Raw genomic sequence first — 15,219 nt, 5'->3', positions numbered from 1 at the left:
ATAGTTAGTCCTGTGAGAATTTTCCAGATTCTTTGGCAAATCTGTAAATATCCTCCAGTTTTAGAGAACGAATATTACTCATTCCCATGACATCGGAACCCAATACTCGTAGTCGTGCTCTAGCAAAGGCAGGACACTCACAGAGAAAGTGCTCAGTGCTATCCGCCTCCTCCAAGCATGACAGGCATACCGGGTCCTCGATGATTCCAATGGTGATCATATGCTGACCATCAACCGAATATCTTTCCTTCTAAGTTTTAGTAGAAAGTTTGACAGTTTTCTGTTCGGACTTGTCACAAAACACTTTGCAGTTCTGCAGCGTTCTAGATCGCTCTTTATGCAGATTGCCTACATAATCGTTGATCCAATTCTTGATTCCTGCGGGACTGATTCCGATAATTGGCTCTGGCCCCTGTGGGGGCACCGCTGATCCCCAATTGGCCAATTCGTCGGCAATTTCGTTTCCTTGAACACCGGAGTGTCCCGGAACCCATATAAGTACAAGCCTGTTTTGTCTTGCGACAGAATTAAGCTTCTTCTTACATTCTTGAACAATCTTTGAAGTTTGCTTTGCGTTCTCCAGGGCGTTCAATGCAGCCTGACTGTCACTGAAGACTCCAATATGTTTCCCGCTCCATCTCCTCTCGATTACCCATTCGGCTACTTTCAGGATAGCAAAAACTTCTTATTACTATCGTTTAAGTACCATCCGGCTCCAGACCCAATTTCAGTCTTGGACCCATCGGTAAAGAAAATATCCGTCAAATCTCCCTGCATGCATTCTGGATTGCTCCATTGCTCACGCAATGGAAATCTGACATCAAATTTCCTTCCGAATGAAACTGTGGGTATCAGGTCATCTTTAGGTGCCAAAAACAGTGGATACTGCTCCGACAGCAACTTAAAGATTTCTCTGTGTCCCGAAGTTCCATCTTCGTGCCAGAAAGCATATTTATGGAGTCTACACATTGCTTTTATTGCTTCCTGTTATACAGGGTTGGCCATATTAAACTGACCCATTGAGTAACCCTATAACTTTTTACTGTAATTTGAAATCTAAGGTTTACGTCAACAAGCCAAAGACACTAGGCGCACTTAAGGCCAATATCCGACGGGAAATAGCCGCCATATCGGCCGAGACGCTGGCCAAAACTATGGAAAACGCCGAAAAACGGGCACATTACGCTATACGAGCTAAGGGCGACCACTTGCGCGATATCATATTCAAAAAGTGATGTAAACGAATCTCCTTGAACTAAATTAAATGTTTTTCACAATGAAACACAAAAAAATGTTTCTTTTTCCATATTTTTTTTAATAACCACATGGGTCAGTTTAAGATGGCCAACCCTGTACATATCCAAATACGTGCTAAGGGCGACCACTTGCGCGATATCATATTCAAAAAGTGATGTAAACGAATCTCCTTGAACTAAATTAAATGTTTTTCACAATGAAACACAAAAAAATGTTTCTTTTTCCATATTTTTTTAATAATCACATGGGTCAGTTTAAGATGGCCAACCCTGTATCTTAAGATCCAGGGGGAGCAAATCAAGCATAGCATTTAGGGCATCACCAGAGGTTGTACTCATGGCACCCGTGATGCATAAACATACACTTCTTTGCAGCCTGTAAAGTTCCCGGATTGTGGACTTAACCATCCTCCGTCGCCACCATACCACAGAAGCGTAAGTGATGATGGGTCTGATAAGTGCCGTGTATATCCATAGGACCACAGCAGGTTTCAGACCCCAAGTTTTGCCAAAGGCTCTACGGCATTGCTGAAAAATCTTCAATGCAATATCTTTAATACTTACTTTAACTTTAAATCAAATTTACTTAAATGATCATTCACTTTTTTCCTGTCGTTTATGAAGTGGCGTCGCAAATTGAGTGGCGTGGTTTGCGTACTTCCGCGGAATTTGTTTACTCGATACCGCTCCAGAGATACTTGTTAAGTACAAATATCGAAACAAAAGTATCAAGTATAAAATATCGGTATTAATAACGAATATACTCGATACCAATAAGTATCGATATTTTTTTCGTGTCCCTATTGATGACTAACGCGTGTGTAACAACTCAGTGAGATAACGGTATGCCAGATCATAGATCATATTAGCAAGCGATGCCCTAAATTGATTTGAGAGAGAAGCATTTGTTTTATTTTTGCTTGCTTTGCAGATGCAAAAAGTTGACCGTACAGAGTTGTGGTAACTACAGTGAAGGACTTAAGTCTGTATACAGCAGCATATTTTCTTATTTCCCAGAAGGTATACAATAATTGAAAAACCTATTGGTGTATTTTTTTTCAGAATTCAGATTTATTTATGAATTTACAAAAATTAAATTATTTCACATAATAAAAAAATAAAAAAAAAACGAAGAAGCGGTTAGACGAAACTCTATTAGCTTTAAAAACAAAACAATATCAGGCGACGTCACATTGCTCCAACTAGTTGCGTAAGCTCTTCTCTCTAAAAGCTCCCCAAAATGCTCTATCGGACTTAAGTACGGTTTTTTCGGCGATGTATTTAGTTGACTGGGTGCGTAATATTAGATCCTTTGCCTAGGTCATTAGGGCTTAGGGTCATTGTCTTGTTGGAAACCTTGTCCAAGGCCTAACCTTCTACGAGTACTAATGTCTTCAAATGTTGTTCCAAAAATGCTTTTATATTGTATTTACTTATATATCGGTCCATAGTACTTTGAATGAAGGTCATCTTTCCAACGCCAAATGCAGCTCTAGTTCCCCAAACCATTGCGCTGCCACCGCGGTGCTTAACAGTATGTATCAAATTTTTCGTTCCACATTCGCATTTCTTCTTCTCCATATTTTAGCCCGGCCATCACTTCCATTCGTCAGTAAATAAAACTTTTGGCCAGAAATCCGTTCCCTTGCCAATATGTGGCCGTGCAAACTCAAGCCGAAGGCGACGGTTTTTCTGAAATTAGAGGCTTCCTGAGACGTTGCGTCTTGCTGAAATATCTGCTATTATTAGGATATCTCTTAATAGTTCTTGGATGAACACTTTTTCCGGATGTCTCGACAATTGGACCAATTTTGGAGCACTAATTCTCGGATTTTGGTCGATTTCCCTTAAATGGGAGCTAACGTCTCTTCTGGAAAGCTTCTTTGGGCGGTCGGGTACCTTTTTATTTTCAAACGAATTCTTAAACGAATGAATTATCATATACATACATACATATATATGTATGTAATAGCAACAACTGCCATTTTCGGATAACGGTACTTTACATCTACTTTTTTAATGTTTGCTTTGCTTGAGTGAACCAAAGCAGTAGAATCTGTGTAGACTTTTGAGATAACGATTTTTTGGTGTTTGTTATACAGCAAGTGAAATAATTTAATTTTCGAAAATTTATAACTGATTATAAAATCAACTTGATAAACTGATTATAAAAGCAGTTGTTTGAGTTAACTCTATCGCGTGATAAAAACGTGAAACCTGAAAAAACGTCAAATAATCGGTGGCGTTGAATTTGCTAGACTCCCTTGTGATTGATCTACGGCCACCACCAATGCATATTTAATAAATATTAATAAAAAAGCAGAACTGGGATGCGCTTGAAAGTAGTGAAGAATAGAATGCCACTTTATTTGTGTAAGTATGTATGTATGTAAAATTATCTTATAATTATTAATATGTCCCTCTTATAAAAATGACTCTGCTATGAGTTTTTGTTCAAACCACGCAATGGCTAATAAACTTCGATACCAATTGAACATTGTTTTACTGTTTTTTATCATTTCCATCCTATGTGTAATTTTTTTATCTTTGAAGCCAGCAAAAAAAGTTAAAAATCACCAATTCAGAATGACCAGCAGAATCGAATCGGTCGTTTGTACATACATACATATCCGCCTTTCACCCGCCAAGCTTAGTGTGCAAGCGATAGTTGGAATGTGTGAGAGATATGTGTGTATCTCCAAAAACATGAGACACACGTCACTCTTATTGATGGGTTGTGATTTAAAATTTTGCAAACTCAGCGTGATTGCAGGCATGGAAGTAAAAACGACGCACAGCTTATTTCTAAAAAACTGCGCGTATTTCCAAATTTCGCAGAAAAAAATTCCGTTTTCAAATAGTGTTGTTCCATTTCCACTGGTCGAGAATTTTAACCGAACGTTAATTGTTCTAGCAGGGGAGGGAGATCCTTCAGCTATGCGGTGACGTGTGCGACACTCTTCAGAATTTAAACAATTGTTTACATGATTCAACATGTTTGGTGGAGGATTTTAATATTGCATATGTATGTACATACATACGAGGGCGGATCAAAAAGTCCGTGACTTTTTGTATTTCTGACCTCTTTACTGAAAAAGAAATACTGCTCCTGTCAACAGGCATCTGTCAGTTGACTCCTGTCAAAATTTGAACGTGCTGCGTCAGTTAGTTTGTGTTTTACAGCTACCTTCATCAGACTAGATACCCAGTAATTTGGGGAGAAAATGGGGAAAAAACTGAATTTCGTGGGCTTATTAAGCCGATTCACCTTTAGAAACCCACTGTTTCGACTGTTGTTTGGTCTCTGGTGTGTGGTGATGGATCCATGTTTCGTCCACGGTTACAAAACAGCGCAAAAACTCCTCCATATTGCGATTAAACAACGCCAAACCTTCCTGTGAAGTTGTTACACGATTGCGTTTGTGGTCGACTGTGAATTACTGGGTAGTCTGATAAAGGTAGCTGTAAAACACAAACTAACTGACGCAGCACGTTCAAATTTTGACAGGAGTCAACTGACAGACGCCTGTTGACAGGAGCAGTATTTCTTTTTCAGTAAAGAGGTCAGAAATACAAAAAGTCACGGACTTATTGACCCGCCCTCATACTTCTGTGGGCAAAAAGTAAGGTGAATTTGGTTGTAAAATGAAAAATCTTTATTCTTCAATTTCATCCCCTTCAAAATAATCCCCTCTCGATGAAATACACTTATGCCAACGATTTTTCCAATCCCCGAAACATGCCAAATAGTCCATTTCGGGTATAGCCATCAGCACCTTCTTCGATTCAGCTTTTATCTCCTCAATCGACTCGAAACGCGTTCCCCGGAGTGGTCTCTTGAGTTTTGGGAATAGCCAGAAGTCACTCGGAGCCAAATCAGGCGAATACGGTGGTTGTGGAACGATATGCGTGGAACTTTTAGCGAAATGGTCACGAAGAACGAGTGCAGTGTGAGACGGTGCATTATCGTGATGCAAACACCAAGAGTTGTTGGCCCATAATTCTGGTCTTTTTAGACGAATTGCTTCACGTAAACGACGCATAACGCTCAAATAATATTCCTTATTAACAGTTTGGCTAGGTGGAAGGAATTCATAGTGCACCACACCACGAAAATCGAAAAAAACTGTCATCATGACCTTTATTTTTGAACGACTTTGACGTGCTCTTTTCGGTCTGGCCTCGCCTTTAGCACGATATTCGCTTGATTGGTCAGTTGTTTCAGGGTCGTAAGCATAAATCCAAGTCTCATCTCCCGTAATGATGCATTTGAGCTTGTACTGATAGTCTGAAAGTATTGTTTCACACACATCAATGCGACGACCTTTTTCCAAGAAATTGAGAGTTTTCGGTACCAAACGAGATTTGACTTTTCGTGGGCCCAAATGGTCTTTCAAAATGATTTTCACAGATCTTTCTGATATTCTGATCATATCAGTAAGGTCTTTAACAGTCAACCGACGATATTTGAGCACTAACTCCTTCACTTTATTGACGTGTTGGTCATCTGTTGACGTCGATGGTCGTCCGGAGCGCTCCAAGTCATCAACACGTTCTCGACCCTCTTTGAAGTCTTTGTACCACTTATAAACATTTTCCTGCGACATGGTCGAATCACCAAATGCCTTCTGCATGCTAAATGTTTCCGCAGCCGAAATTTCATTCCGCAAACAAAATTTGATGGCACTTCTTTGTTCAATCAAATCAGACATTGTAAAAATCGAAAAATGCACTCTTGGGCGTTTGGTAAACACAAGCGTAAATATATTACTGATAATGACATTCATATGAAAGTTGGCCCAGATGTTATTAACAGTGCTGCCAACTCATGAAAAAAATAACTAGAGCGAAATTTTAATCCCGCGAACTTTGACAAATAAGTTCATCTTACTTTTTGCCCACAGTAGTATGCATGTATGTAAAGAAAAATAAGTGGTGTGTCTATAAAACTCGGGAGCTGGCTATGTATTCCAGTGGTCATAGTGGAATTGAAGGCCATCATAAAGAAAAATTAGATACTCTCATGACACCAGAAGTATACAGAACCGCTCCCAATGATGTAATGAACGCGAATCTGAATATGTCTTTCGTAGATATTTCCTATGCAATGTGCGGCAAGTGATGTACAATGACCACAAGTACTAACAGAGTTCGAGGGTAAACTGGAAGTGACGACGTATTATACTGAAAAATCAAAATCTACCGAACGCAATGGACTACCATACATATGTCAGCGCACACCTTCAAAAAGAGGTAAATACAAGTACAACAATAATATCCAGTAGGAAATCATAGACCGAAAGAAATCTGGGATCCGACTACCTTATTAAATTATACGCCGATTACGCCGCAGGGTGGTATCCTTTTGCCCCTACTTTGGCTAGTTGCTATTGACGAAGTTCTGATAATGCTAAATAAGGGTGGGGTTAAGGTAATAGCATACGCCAATGACTTGGTTCTGATAGAATTGGGACCGTTTCTCTCAGCCATGGCTGAGATTTTGGAAAGGTCACTGGCTGTTTTCAGTCGCTGGGCTGCCACCTGTGGTTTTCGAGTCAACTCTGACAAAACGGAGCTGGTGCTATTTACCAGAAAATATAAACCTCCACCCTTTCGACTTCCCAAATTAAACAACCACGTTCTCCCGCTCTCACCGGAGGTTAGGTATTAGTAGTTGGAGTGATACTTGACTCCAAACTCCGGAAGCTACACATTGAAAATCGGGTAAAGAAGGCCAGTATAGCCTTCTACTCCTGCAAATCTATGTTCGGTAAAAAATGGGGACTCAAGCCACAGGTCGTGCTGTGGATGTACAACGCAGTGGTTTTTGACCAATTTTAACGTATGGGTGCATAGTTTGGTGGGAAGCTCTTCGGAAGGGCTATATAACACTAAACTTAGGAGAGTGCAAAGGACTGCATACATTGGCATCACCGGAGCATATAAAACTTGCCTCAGTGCTGCCCTGAATGCCCTTTTGCACTTACTTCCCATCGACTTTTCCGTCATGTCCGTTGCAGCTCAATGTGCAATCAGTTTAATGGAGATTGGCCTCTGGCGGCAATCTCTCAAGGGACATGGTAGCATTTTCGGACAGTTAACATCATATTTCTCCGAACTTCGAATAGATCTTTCTATTCGCAAACTGGAGTTTGACGGTTGTGCTAGGGCAATCTTTCCAAATAGGCAGGATTGGATCGAGGGGAAAATCTGCACCGAAGCTTGCACCTCTGTCTTCACTGACGGTTCTAAGATGGAATCAGGAGTCCGAGCAGGGGTTTTCTCCAAATCAGCCAATTTATCTATCTCCTTTAAACTGCCGAACACTGCTGGTGTTTTTCAAGCAGAAGTCTTTGCGATCCTGCAGGCATGCAAAATGCTTAGGGAACGCGGGAGCGAGGGAGATATTAACATTTTCTCCGGTAGTCAAGCCGCTATTAAGGCTTTGACGACGCCATGGTGCAGAACGAAATTATTTAACTCCTGTAAGGAGGAGATGAAATCTCTTGGGTGTGCAGGTAACATTTCTCTGATCACGGCTCCTGGACATAGAAACATAGAGGGAAGTGAAATTGCTGATGAGTTTGCGAGAAAAGGTTCTGAATTGGCCTCAGAGACCTCCTACCCGGTCATCGGCATCCCCCTGTCAGTTGTTAAAGGGGAACTGCACAAATTATTTCTCAGAAAGCGCAGAAAAGATGGAGCTCCATTTCTTCATCTGCTATTTCGAAAACCCTTTGGCCCCAATACGATATACGAAGGACTCAGAAAGTCCTCGCCATTCAATTTCCAAACTAGTAGCTGTGTTAACCAGTCACTGGACGATCGGCACACACGCGGAAAAGCTAGGGTTACCATTTAATTCCATTCATTGCAGAAGCTGTGGGGACATTTCAGAGAAAGAGACTGTAGAATATTTTCTCTGAAAATGTCCGGGTTTGGCAGCTAAACGACTAAGGACACTGGGCGCTCCTTTCTTCGACAGCCTGAGGCAGTGCGCCAACCTAAATCCAATCAATCTCCTCCATTATATCAACAGCTCTGGCTGGCTGTAGATATCTGCCTGTTGGAGGTCTCATAATGGTATCATAACGGCGCTCTGGTGCTACTTGAGGAGTGCCAGACCGGCATTTCAACCATTTCACCTACCTACTCCAAACTGGGGAGCAAAGTTGGTGGAGGCGTCTACTCGGAACAACAATTTTCATCTGTCAAATGCTATATAAAAGCTATCGACAGCTTAAGATCAATTGCTGTTGTAATAAAAATATTATATATTCATACATGCATAATTAAGTATTCAGTCATTCATACCCTTCATTTGATACAGATACAAGTTTTTTGTCTTCTACAATAGTTTGCGGAAATCGAAAAATAGAGTATGCAGATATTTTATTTTATTTTATTTCGCAACATAAAATATACAAAAGTGTCCACTAATTGCATTGTAAAGCAATCGCTGCGCGCTGGTGGTCGCGAAGTAGAGGCCGTAAAGCCGAAGTGCGCCTGGTAGTGGGAGAAACATCATTATCATAGCATCACAGATCGGAAGCTTAGCAGGTATCATTTGTAAGCTGACGCTTAAAATCTGTATTCCCAAAAGCTCAAAGACAAAAAAAAAAATTAGCAGAGAATAGAACACCCTAATGTAAAGGCCATTTCACAATGTAAATATGTAACTTTATATTTTCAAAAATTTCAATACACAACATGCAGTGGGATCTTCCTTGTACATCAAAACGATTTATCAATTTATTACTAATAAATTGTGTGTTCGCCAATTAATTGAGCTGATTGCACAACGGGCTGGGTACTACACACTAAACCCCGTGATAAGTTATCTGTGAATACTTAAGCGTTGGCTAGTAATAAATATGGCATTTTGTTATTAACTATTGATATTTCAATATTAACCATTTGTTCTAGCCCAAATAATTCAGTCGGGAAAGTAACGTGAAAGCATTTGGACGACACCAGCATAAAGAGTCATTCGCATCTACTTGCTTAGAAGGGTTTCGGCAGCCGTTAATAACGTCCATTCACTATGACCGTTGCCAACGGGGTAGACAAGGACGAAAAGTCCTATTACAACAATAACTTGATAATGGCAGAATCCTTTCCGGAAAACGAAAAAAAGGCAAAGGCTAAAATGTAAGTTCGACGTTGCAGTGATTCATCGATAACTTTATTTGTAGTTCCATAAGTCGCGAAATAAATATTCGACATATTCGTAGGCGTTTGATACTCGTATTTTTAAGTGCGGTGATAACAATTGTTTATGAGGGCGCCGCTGAGTCAAGTGTGAAAAAGCAGGTGTGAATCAAAAATGTATATATGTAGACTATAGACGTAAGCACATATATGTAGATATGCATATGCGAACGTTTAAAATTATTTTGGTTTTGCAAATCATCGTGATTTTCACATCGATACATCAGTGCGTATTTAGTGGATTTAAATATTTACATATTTACGTGTGCGAAACCAAAACAAATCGTGAGCTTCGCGCTAAAATATGTACATGCACACATACATATGTATGTATGTATGCAAGTGTATGTGTCAAAAAGGGTTAACTCTGTGTTTACAAAGTGCATACATAATAACAGGACTTTTTGAAAACGTATTTTTCTAGTGAGCCAGCATTTATTTGTGGCTAAATGGTAGATCCCTCAATGATTTGCGAGTATTTGATGGCATTTCAATGAATACAAGCAGAGTTATTGCGTTTTAGGTGACAATTAGCGGGTTTCTGTGGATTATCCAGCTCAGTATCACAATCAATTCACACAGGAACAATATGAATCTTGTTTATGGGATACGAAACTTCTATTTTGGTAGTACGAAGAAAGAACAAACATATGCAACTACAGACTTGAACTCAATCGTTTAAATAATTATATGTGGATGTATTCTACGCAATATTCGTAGTTTGTGAACATTACAGTGTTGAAGATGAAACATCTGTAAATAAGACTAAGAAACTCAATACTTAAAATAACTCTAGAAAAGGATATTTCAACCGAAATTCGGCGTTTTTCAAGAGTTCATCAATTCAAATGTGACTGAATTAAAAAAAATACCAGTCTAACGGTTAGACGCGATAGAAGTGAAACCTTCCGTAAAACAAACTGAGAGAGAATGAGACGAAGGCAGCATTAGGAGCGGGATAATTATAGGTTCATTATAATATTGCTATAAAGTTCATATTTTATTCATCCTCAATGTTTTCAATTTCAACAAATGATATGAGTGGCTTATGATAGTTAAAATATGATACAAATGCTTTGGTTTCGATATTGTCAACATATCTTTGAAATACCTTGTCAATTGTTGTTTTTTTCTGTCGATATTCACGACACTTTTTTGCATTATTTTTCGGCATAATTGCGGTAAACATTTAAAAATGAAAATATTTTCGAATATAAAAATAAGGACGCAATACAGCACACGCGGTTGCTATTATGAGCGTCGTAGCGCGTATATTACACAGACGTACTAACATACACACAAACATTCGTAGGACGCTTGGCTTGAATTTTTTATACATATGTATGTATGCTATACTATGGCTTAGCCTATGTACGTACATACATATTTGTGTTCTGAACTTCCAGCAAAACAATGCTTATTAATATACACATATGCATCTACATACAACCGCACACCCAGGCCACTCACTTTATTCCTGTAAATGCGTATGTCGTCCAAAGCTAAAATTCTATGCCTAGCGACTACAAGAACAAAATGCATTAATAGGCGCAGGCGTAGCGGCCATCATCCTAGTTGCCATAGCGCTGAACAGTCGCGGCGGCGCCGAACAGTTTCAACTATTGTACTGTGCAACAAAAAGTCATCATCAAAAAATTGATTTATAAATTCGAGCTCATAGTTCTAAGAGCAAGTACTTTCATTCATAAAACGAGCCGCCCATATGCTAATTTTCTCGACAATTCGAAAATAGTCAATATTGGAATATTTCGCGTAGAATTATTTGCCAATATTCAATTTTTGTCAAGTCGAGTGCCCGCGGCTCCGTAAATATGTTTGCACCCATATATGTATGTAAATATATGTTTCTAAATGCTCGACAACCGCAGCTGCCTGTTCAAGGTTACTGTACATTAGGCCGGGTCGATTTGTGGGAAGGCAAAAAAATCGCCCATTGCTCTGTGAAAATCATATTCTAGGGATCAGAATAAGAAATTTTGCCGAAGGAACCATACCTCTAAAACGATTTCTGATGTCCCCCAATATGGGTCGAACTTTTTAGTTTCTTTTCTATAACTCACATTCATTCATTTACATATGTTCTGACTAAATAAATTTCTTAAGAGAAAAAATAGATAATATTATAAATAAAGAAAAAACATAGCCATTTAGCTGATTTTTTCATGTAAAGGCCAAAAATGGTGATATTTTGAAATTGGGGGACATCAGAATTCGTTTTAGAGGTAAAGTTTCTTATTTTGACCCCTAGAATACGATTTTCATAGAGCAATGAGCGATTTTTAAATCGACCCGCCTTACTGTACATGCAATGCTGTGCCTATGAATGCGCGCTGGATTTCTTGAGAAATTTTACCGTATGTTTTGCTGTGGCGAGGCACATATGTACATACACACACCATATATACATATATCCGCATATATACATACATATATAAATTCACAAATTTAAATTTGCTTATGCCATCCTTCTGTGTGCCTGGTATATAAGCATTTTCTATACATACATATATATACGTATATCTTTTTTCTTCTTCTTTTTGGTGTCGCTTTTTCGTTTCACTTTTTCTCAAATCACTCCCAACGATTCTAAAGAAGTTTTCACTTAAAAAAAAAATAAATCTTTTGGTGAATTTCATTCAATATGTAATTTATATATGAAATAAAAACTTTTCTAATTTACTTCATATTTATATATATTTAGCTTCATGTTTCTGTTTACTCGTACATTCATTTGCCAGTCCTACCAACTACAGAAGGCTGTGGTGCCAAACTAATCACGAAAAGCAAAACGAGCAGAACGGATCATAAATTTAACCAGACCTCCATCAAAATCACATTGTTGTAGTTGTATTTTCGTGCAAAATTTTTATCCGCTTCACGCTCATTGGCTATTGGAACACAGTTAATATACTATATTTCTGTGCGCATTAGATATGTAACGGATATCCGGTCGCTATCTAAGTTACTATCTGGATCATGAATTATTATCCGGTATCTGGCCATGCGGATGGCGTCTAAAAATTATTTTAGCTATAAAAATCTTTGCTAGGTAACTAACAATAGCTAGCGACTAGGTTAGGCCAGGTTAGAATGGTTGCCCAGAGAGTAGGCATACTTGGATGAAGGAATGAAGGAAGTAAGGTGAAGGACCCGATAGGACGAAAGAAGAGAGAGACGGTTTTTATTTGAAAAAATAACAAAAATTCTGTTGTAAATATCGAGCACTATTTTTATGTCATATAACTGCGCCTTGGCAATTCATAGCGGACTAAGACCTGTTAAATGGTCTTGCGTATGTAACCCCTTCTACGATGTACGATCCAATTCGCTATGCAGTGCAAACATTTCTGCTATTAGATCATTATCTATCATTTCTTCGCCATTGCTTTGCTTATTTGTCTCAGGGCACTTTCCTTTCAAGCTATTCCGACAAAGTCAGCCGCCTTTCTGGCATTGGCGAGCTCGTACTACAGGTAGTAAGCTCCTTAAGCGACGTAGATGTGTCTTTATTTTTACTATTATATATGTAGGTAAAATGCTGAAATTATATGTATGTTTGGATCTTAAATGTCTGCTCATAGCAGGCGCACTAGAGGAGGACAAAAGTTTATTATATAGACCAAAATTAATTCAGACGCAAATAACAAATAACCTAAGATTTACCCATGATGGAAAGAGTTTTATTTAACTTTACTTTTTCTTAACATCTGGTCGCATTTCCCACGATGGCAGTGTTGTTGGTGTTCTTCTGCTTTCAGCAGTCAAATCTCTCTCTCGCTACTGCAGCGTTGCCTAGCTTTGGATATAAAAACGCACTAAAATGCCCACTTAAAGAAAATAAAGCACCAAATTTTTATTGAATTACTGAAAGAACTTTGTATGCGTGACAAATTGTCTTTAAAATGTGCGTTTTTTTTTAATAAATGTGTTATGGATATGTACAAATTAATTTATGATTTTTTTTGTTAAAATAAACTCTTTTGTTAAGGGAACGACTTATTTGCTATATTTCAAGTTATGTAATAAAATAAGGTACTCTTTTTGTAAAAATGTCGTTATGGGTTTTTCGGTATTTTCTGGTATTCTTTTGCTTATTTTTACTATAAATACACCTCTTAATGCCCTATGCCCCACTAAGAATCGATGACCGGCAGAAACGATTACACATCTATGGTTTTATTTCGCATTCAGCAAATTCAAACGCTTTTTAAAATGTGTAAGAAGGTTTTCAATCTTAAGAAGAATTGAGAGAAGAAGATTTAATATTCTTGCATAACCTTAAATGGAGCCAAAAATTAAATTTGCAGTTTCAAATTATCAGTTTTTATAAGAGTCAACAAATTTTCATTAGCACTAAAATGTTTTCATAGTGACCTTTTTTGAATTTGTTTAATAATATAGTTCTTTTTTAACTTACAGTTTGCGTAACTTTGAATTAAAATAAAAGAAACAAACATCAATCTTAAAAATTTTCCCATTTTGGATATAAAAAAATAAACATAACTCGGCAAACGTGACGTCACGCACTCTTGATGGGCGCAATCTTGTTTCTATCATTCTTGAGATTAACCTTCCTGCCGTTTTCTTTTTGCCTATTTTCACCTCAAATTTCGAAGTATTTCCACACTGGCGATTTTTTTCTCATTGACGACATGGCTAACTCTTTTCGTACCAATTGAGAAACGAGTAATAAATCAGCTGTTTTAACTTGTTGATGTTCAGAGCTGCTAGATTGAAGTACTTAACGCTTTTACTAAGATTTGCAACAATTTTGGGGGAAAATTAAATGTGCAACAAAAATGTGAAAACATATTTTTACCTTTACTTTTGAACAACATACGACCTGCAGCGCTCTATTCACATAATTTATTCTGTCCAATAATAAATATATATTATTATATTATATTTCGATGATAGCGAGACAATAGACTTGTTATTTGGTCATGTGGCAAATCAGCTCGCCGGATATCCGATATCAGACCAAATCACTATCTGTTGCAACTCTAATCTACGAAATTATGATCGAGCAAAACTGTAAATTTATGTATTAGTTGAAAAGTAGGTAAGGTGAATTTTACCAGGGATGAAAGATAACCAGGCTTGGCCACCAGCTATGTCTAATCGCTGAGAGTCGGTGTTCGGTCTGATCTTGGCCACACCTCTAAAAATCTTCTCATCATGAATATTTGAGCACGAAACAGGTGACTGATGCTTGATCGCATAAAATTGGTGATGCAGGGAATACTCCAGAATACTTTCATCTACGTACCATACTCGTATATATTTTTAAATGGTTTCTTTTATTGGAGAGAGTAAACTTTGTGTGGAATACAATTTCATTCAAATAACTTCTACGGCTGGTTTTGTAGTAGCCCATTGTGCCAGCCCAATTTTCCACAACATTTGTCGCGAGTTTCGACAATTATGCGATAAATTTAATTAAAATAAATACAAAAATAATCGTTCCAACTATTGACTTGGCTTTGGATAATTAGTTTACTATTTATTTTTAACGGTGCCCCACTAAAACTAGCCATGAAATCGGCTGATTATCCTACCTATATCAACTTTTTGAAGCAGAAACCAACCGACTTTGTAAACTTCTAAGTCTAATAAATTAGATTTCTAACACATCAGATACATTCTTTTAGTTGTCAAAGCCAAAAAAGTTGATAGTTCAAAACCTAAGCACCCGATATACTACCCTGTATATGCACAATTGTTACGTTTC

General features: G+C 38.0%; 1 protein-coding gene across 1 annotated transcript in view; it reads left to right on the top strand.

Annotated features, from left to right (window-relative positions):
* Positions 1 to 8,997: 8,997 nt before the first annotated feature.
* LOC129246467 (ATP-dependent translocase ABCB1) overlaps positions 8,998 to 15,219 on the top strand; it is a 33,286-nt gene continuing 27,064 nt past the window's right edge. Inside the window, exons 1-2 of the mRNA XM_054885321.1 lie at positions 8,998 to 9,121; positions 9,183 to 9,407. Coding sequence (XP_054741296.1) covers positions 9,301 to 9,407 — 107 coding nt within the window. The 5' untranslated portion in view covers positions 8,998 to 9,121; positions 9,183 to 9,300. The remainder of the gene's footprint in view (positions 9,122 to 9,182; positions 9,408 to 15,219) is intronic.

The sequence above is a fragment of the Anastrepha obliqua genome, chromosome 4, assembly GCF_027943255.1.
Source record: "Anastrepha obliqua isolate idAnaObli1 chromosome 4, idAnaObli1_1.0, whole genome shotgun sequence".
NCBI classification, from domain to species: Eukaryota; Metazoa; Arthropoda; class Insecta; order Diptera; family Tephritidae; genus Anastrepha; species Anastrepha obliqua.
Note: the sequence above shows the minus strand (reverse complement) of the source record. Positions and strands in the feature narration are given on the sequence as shown.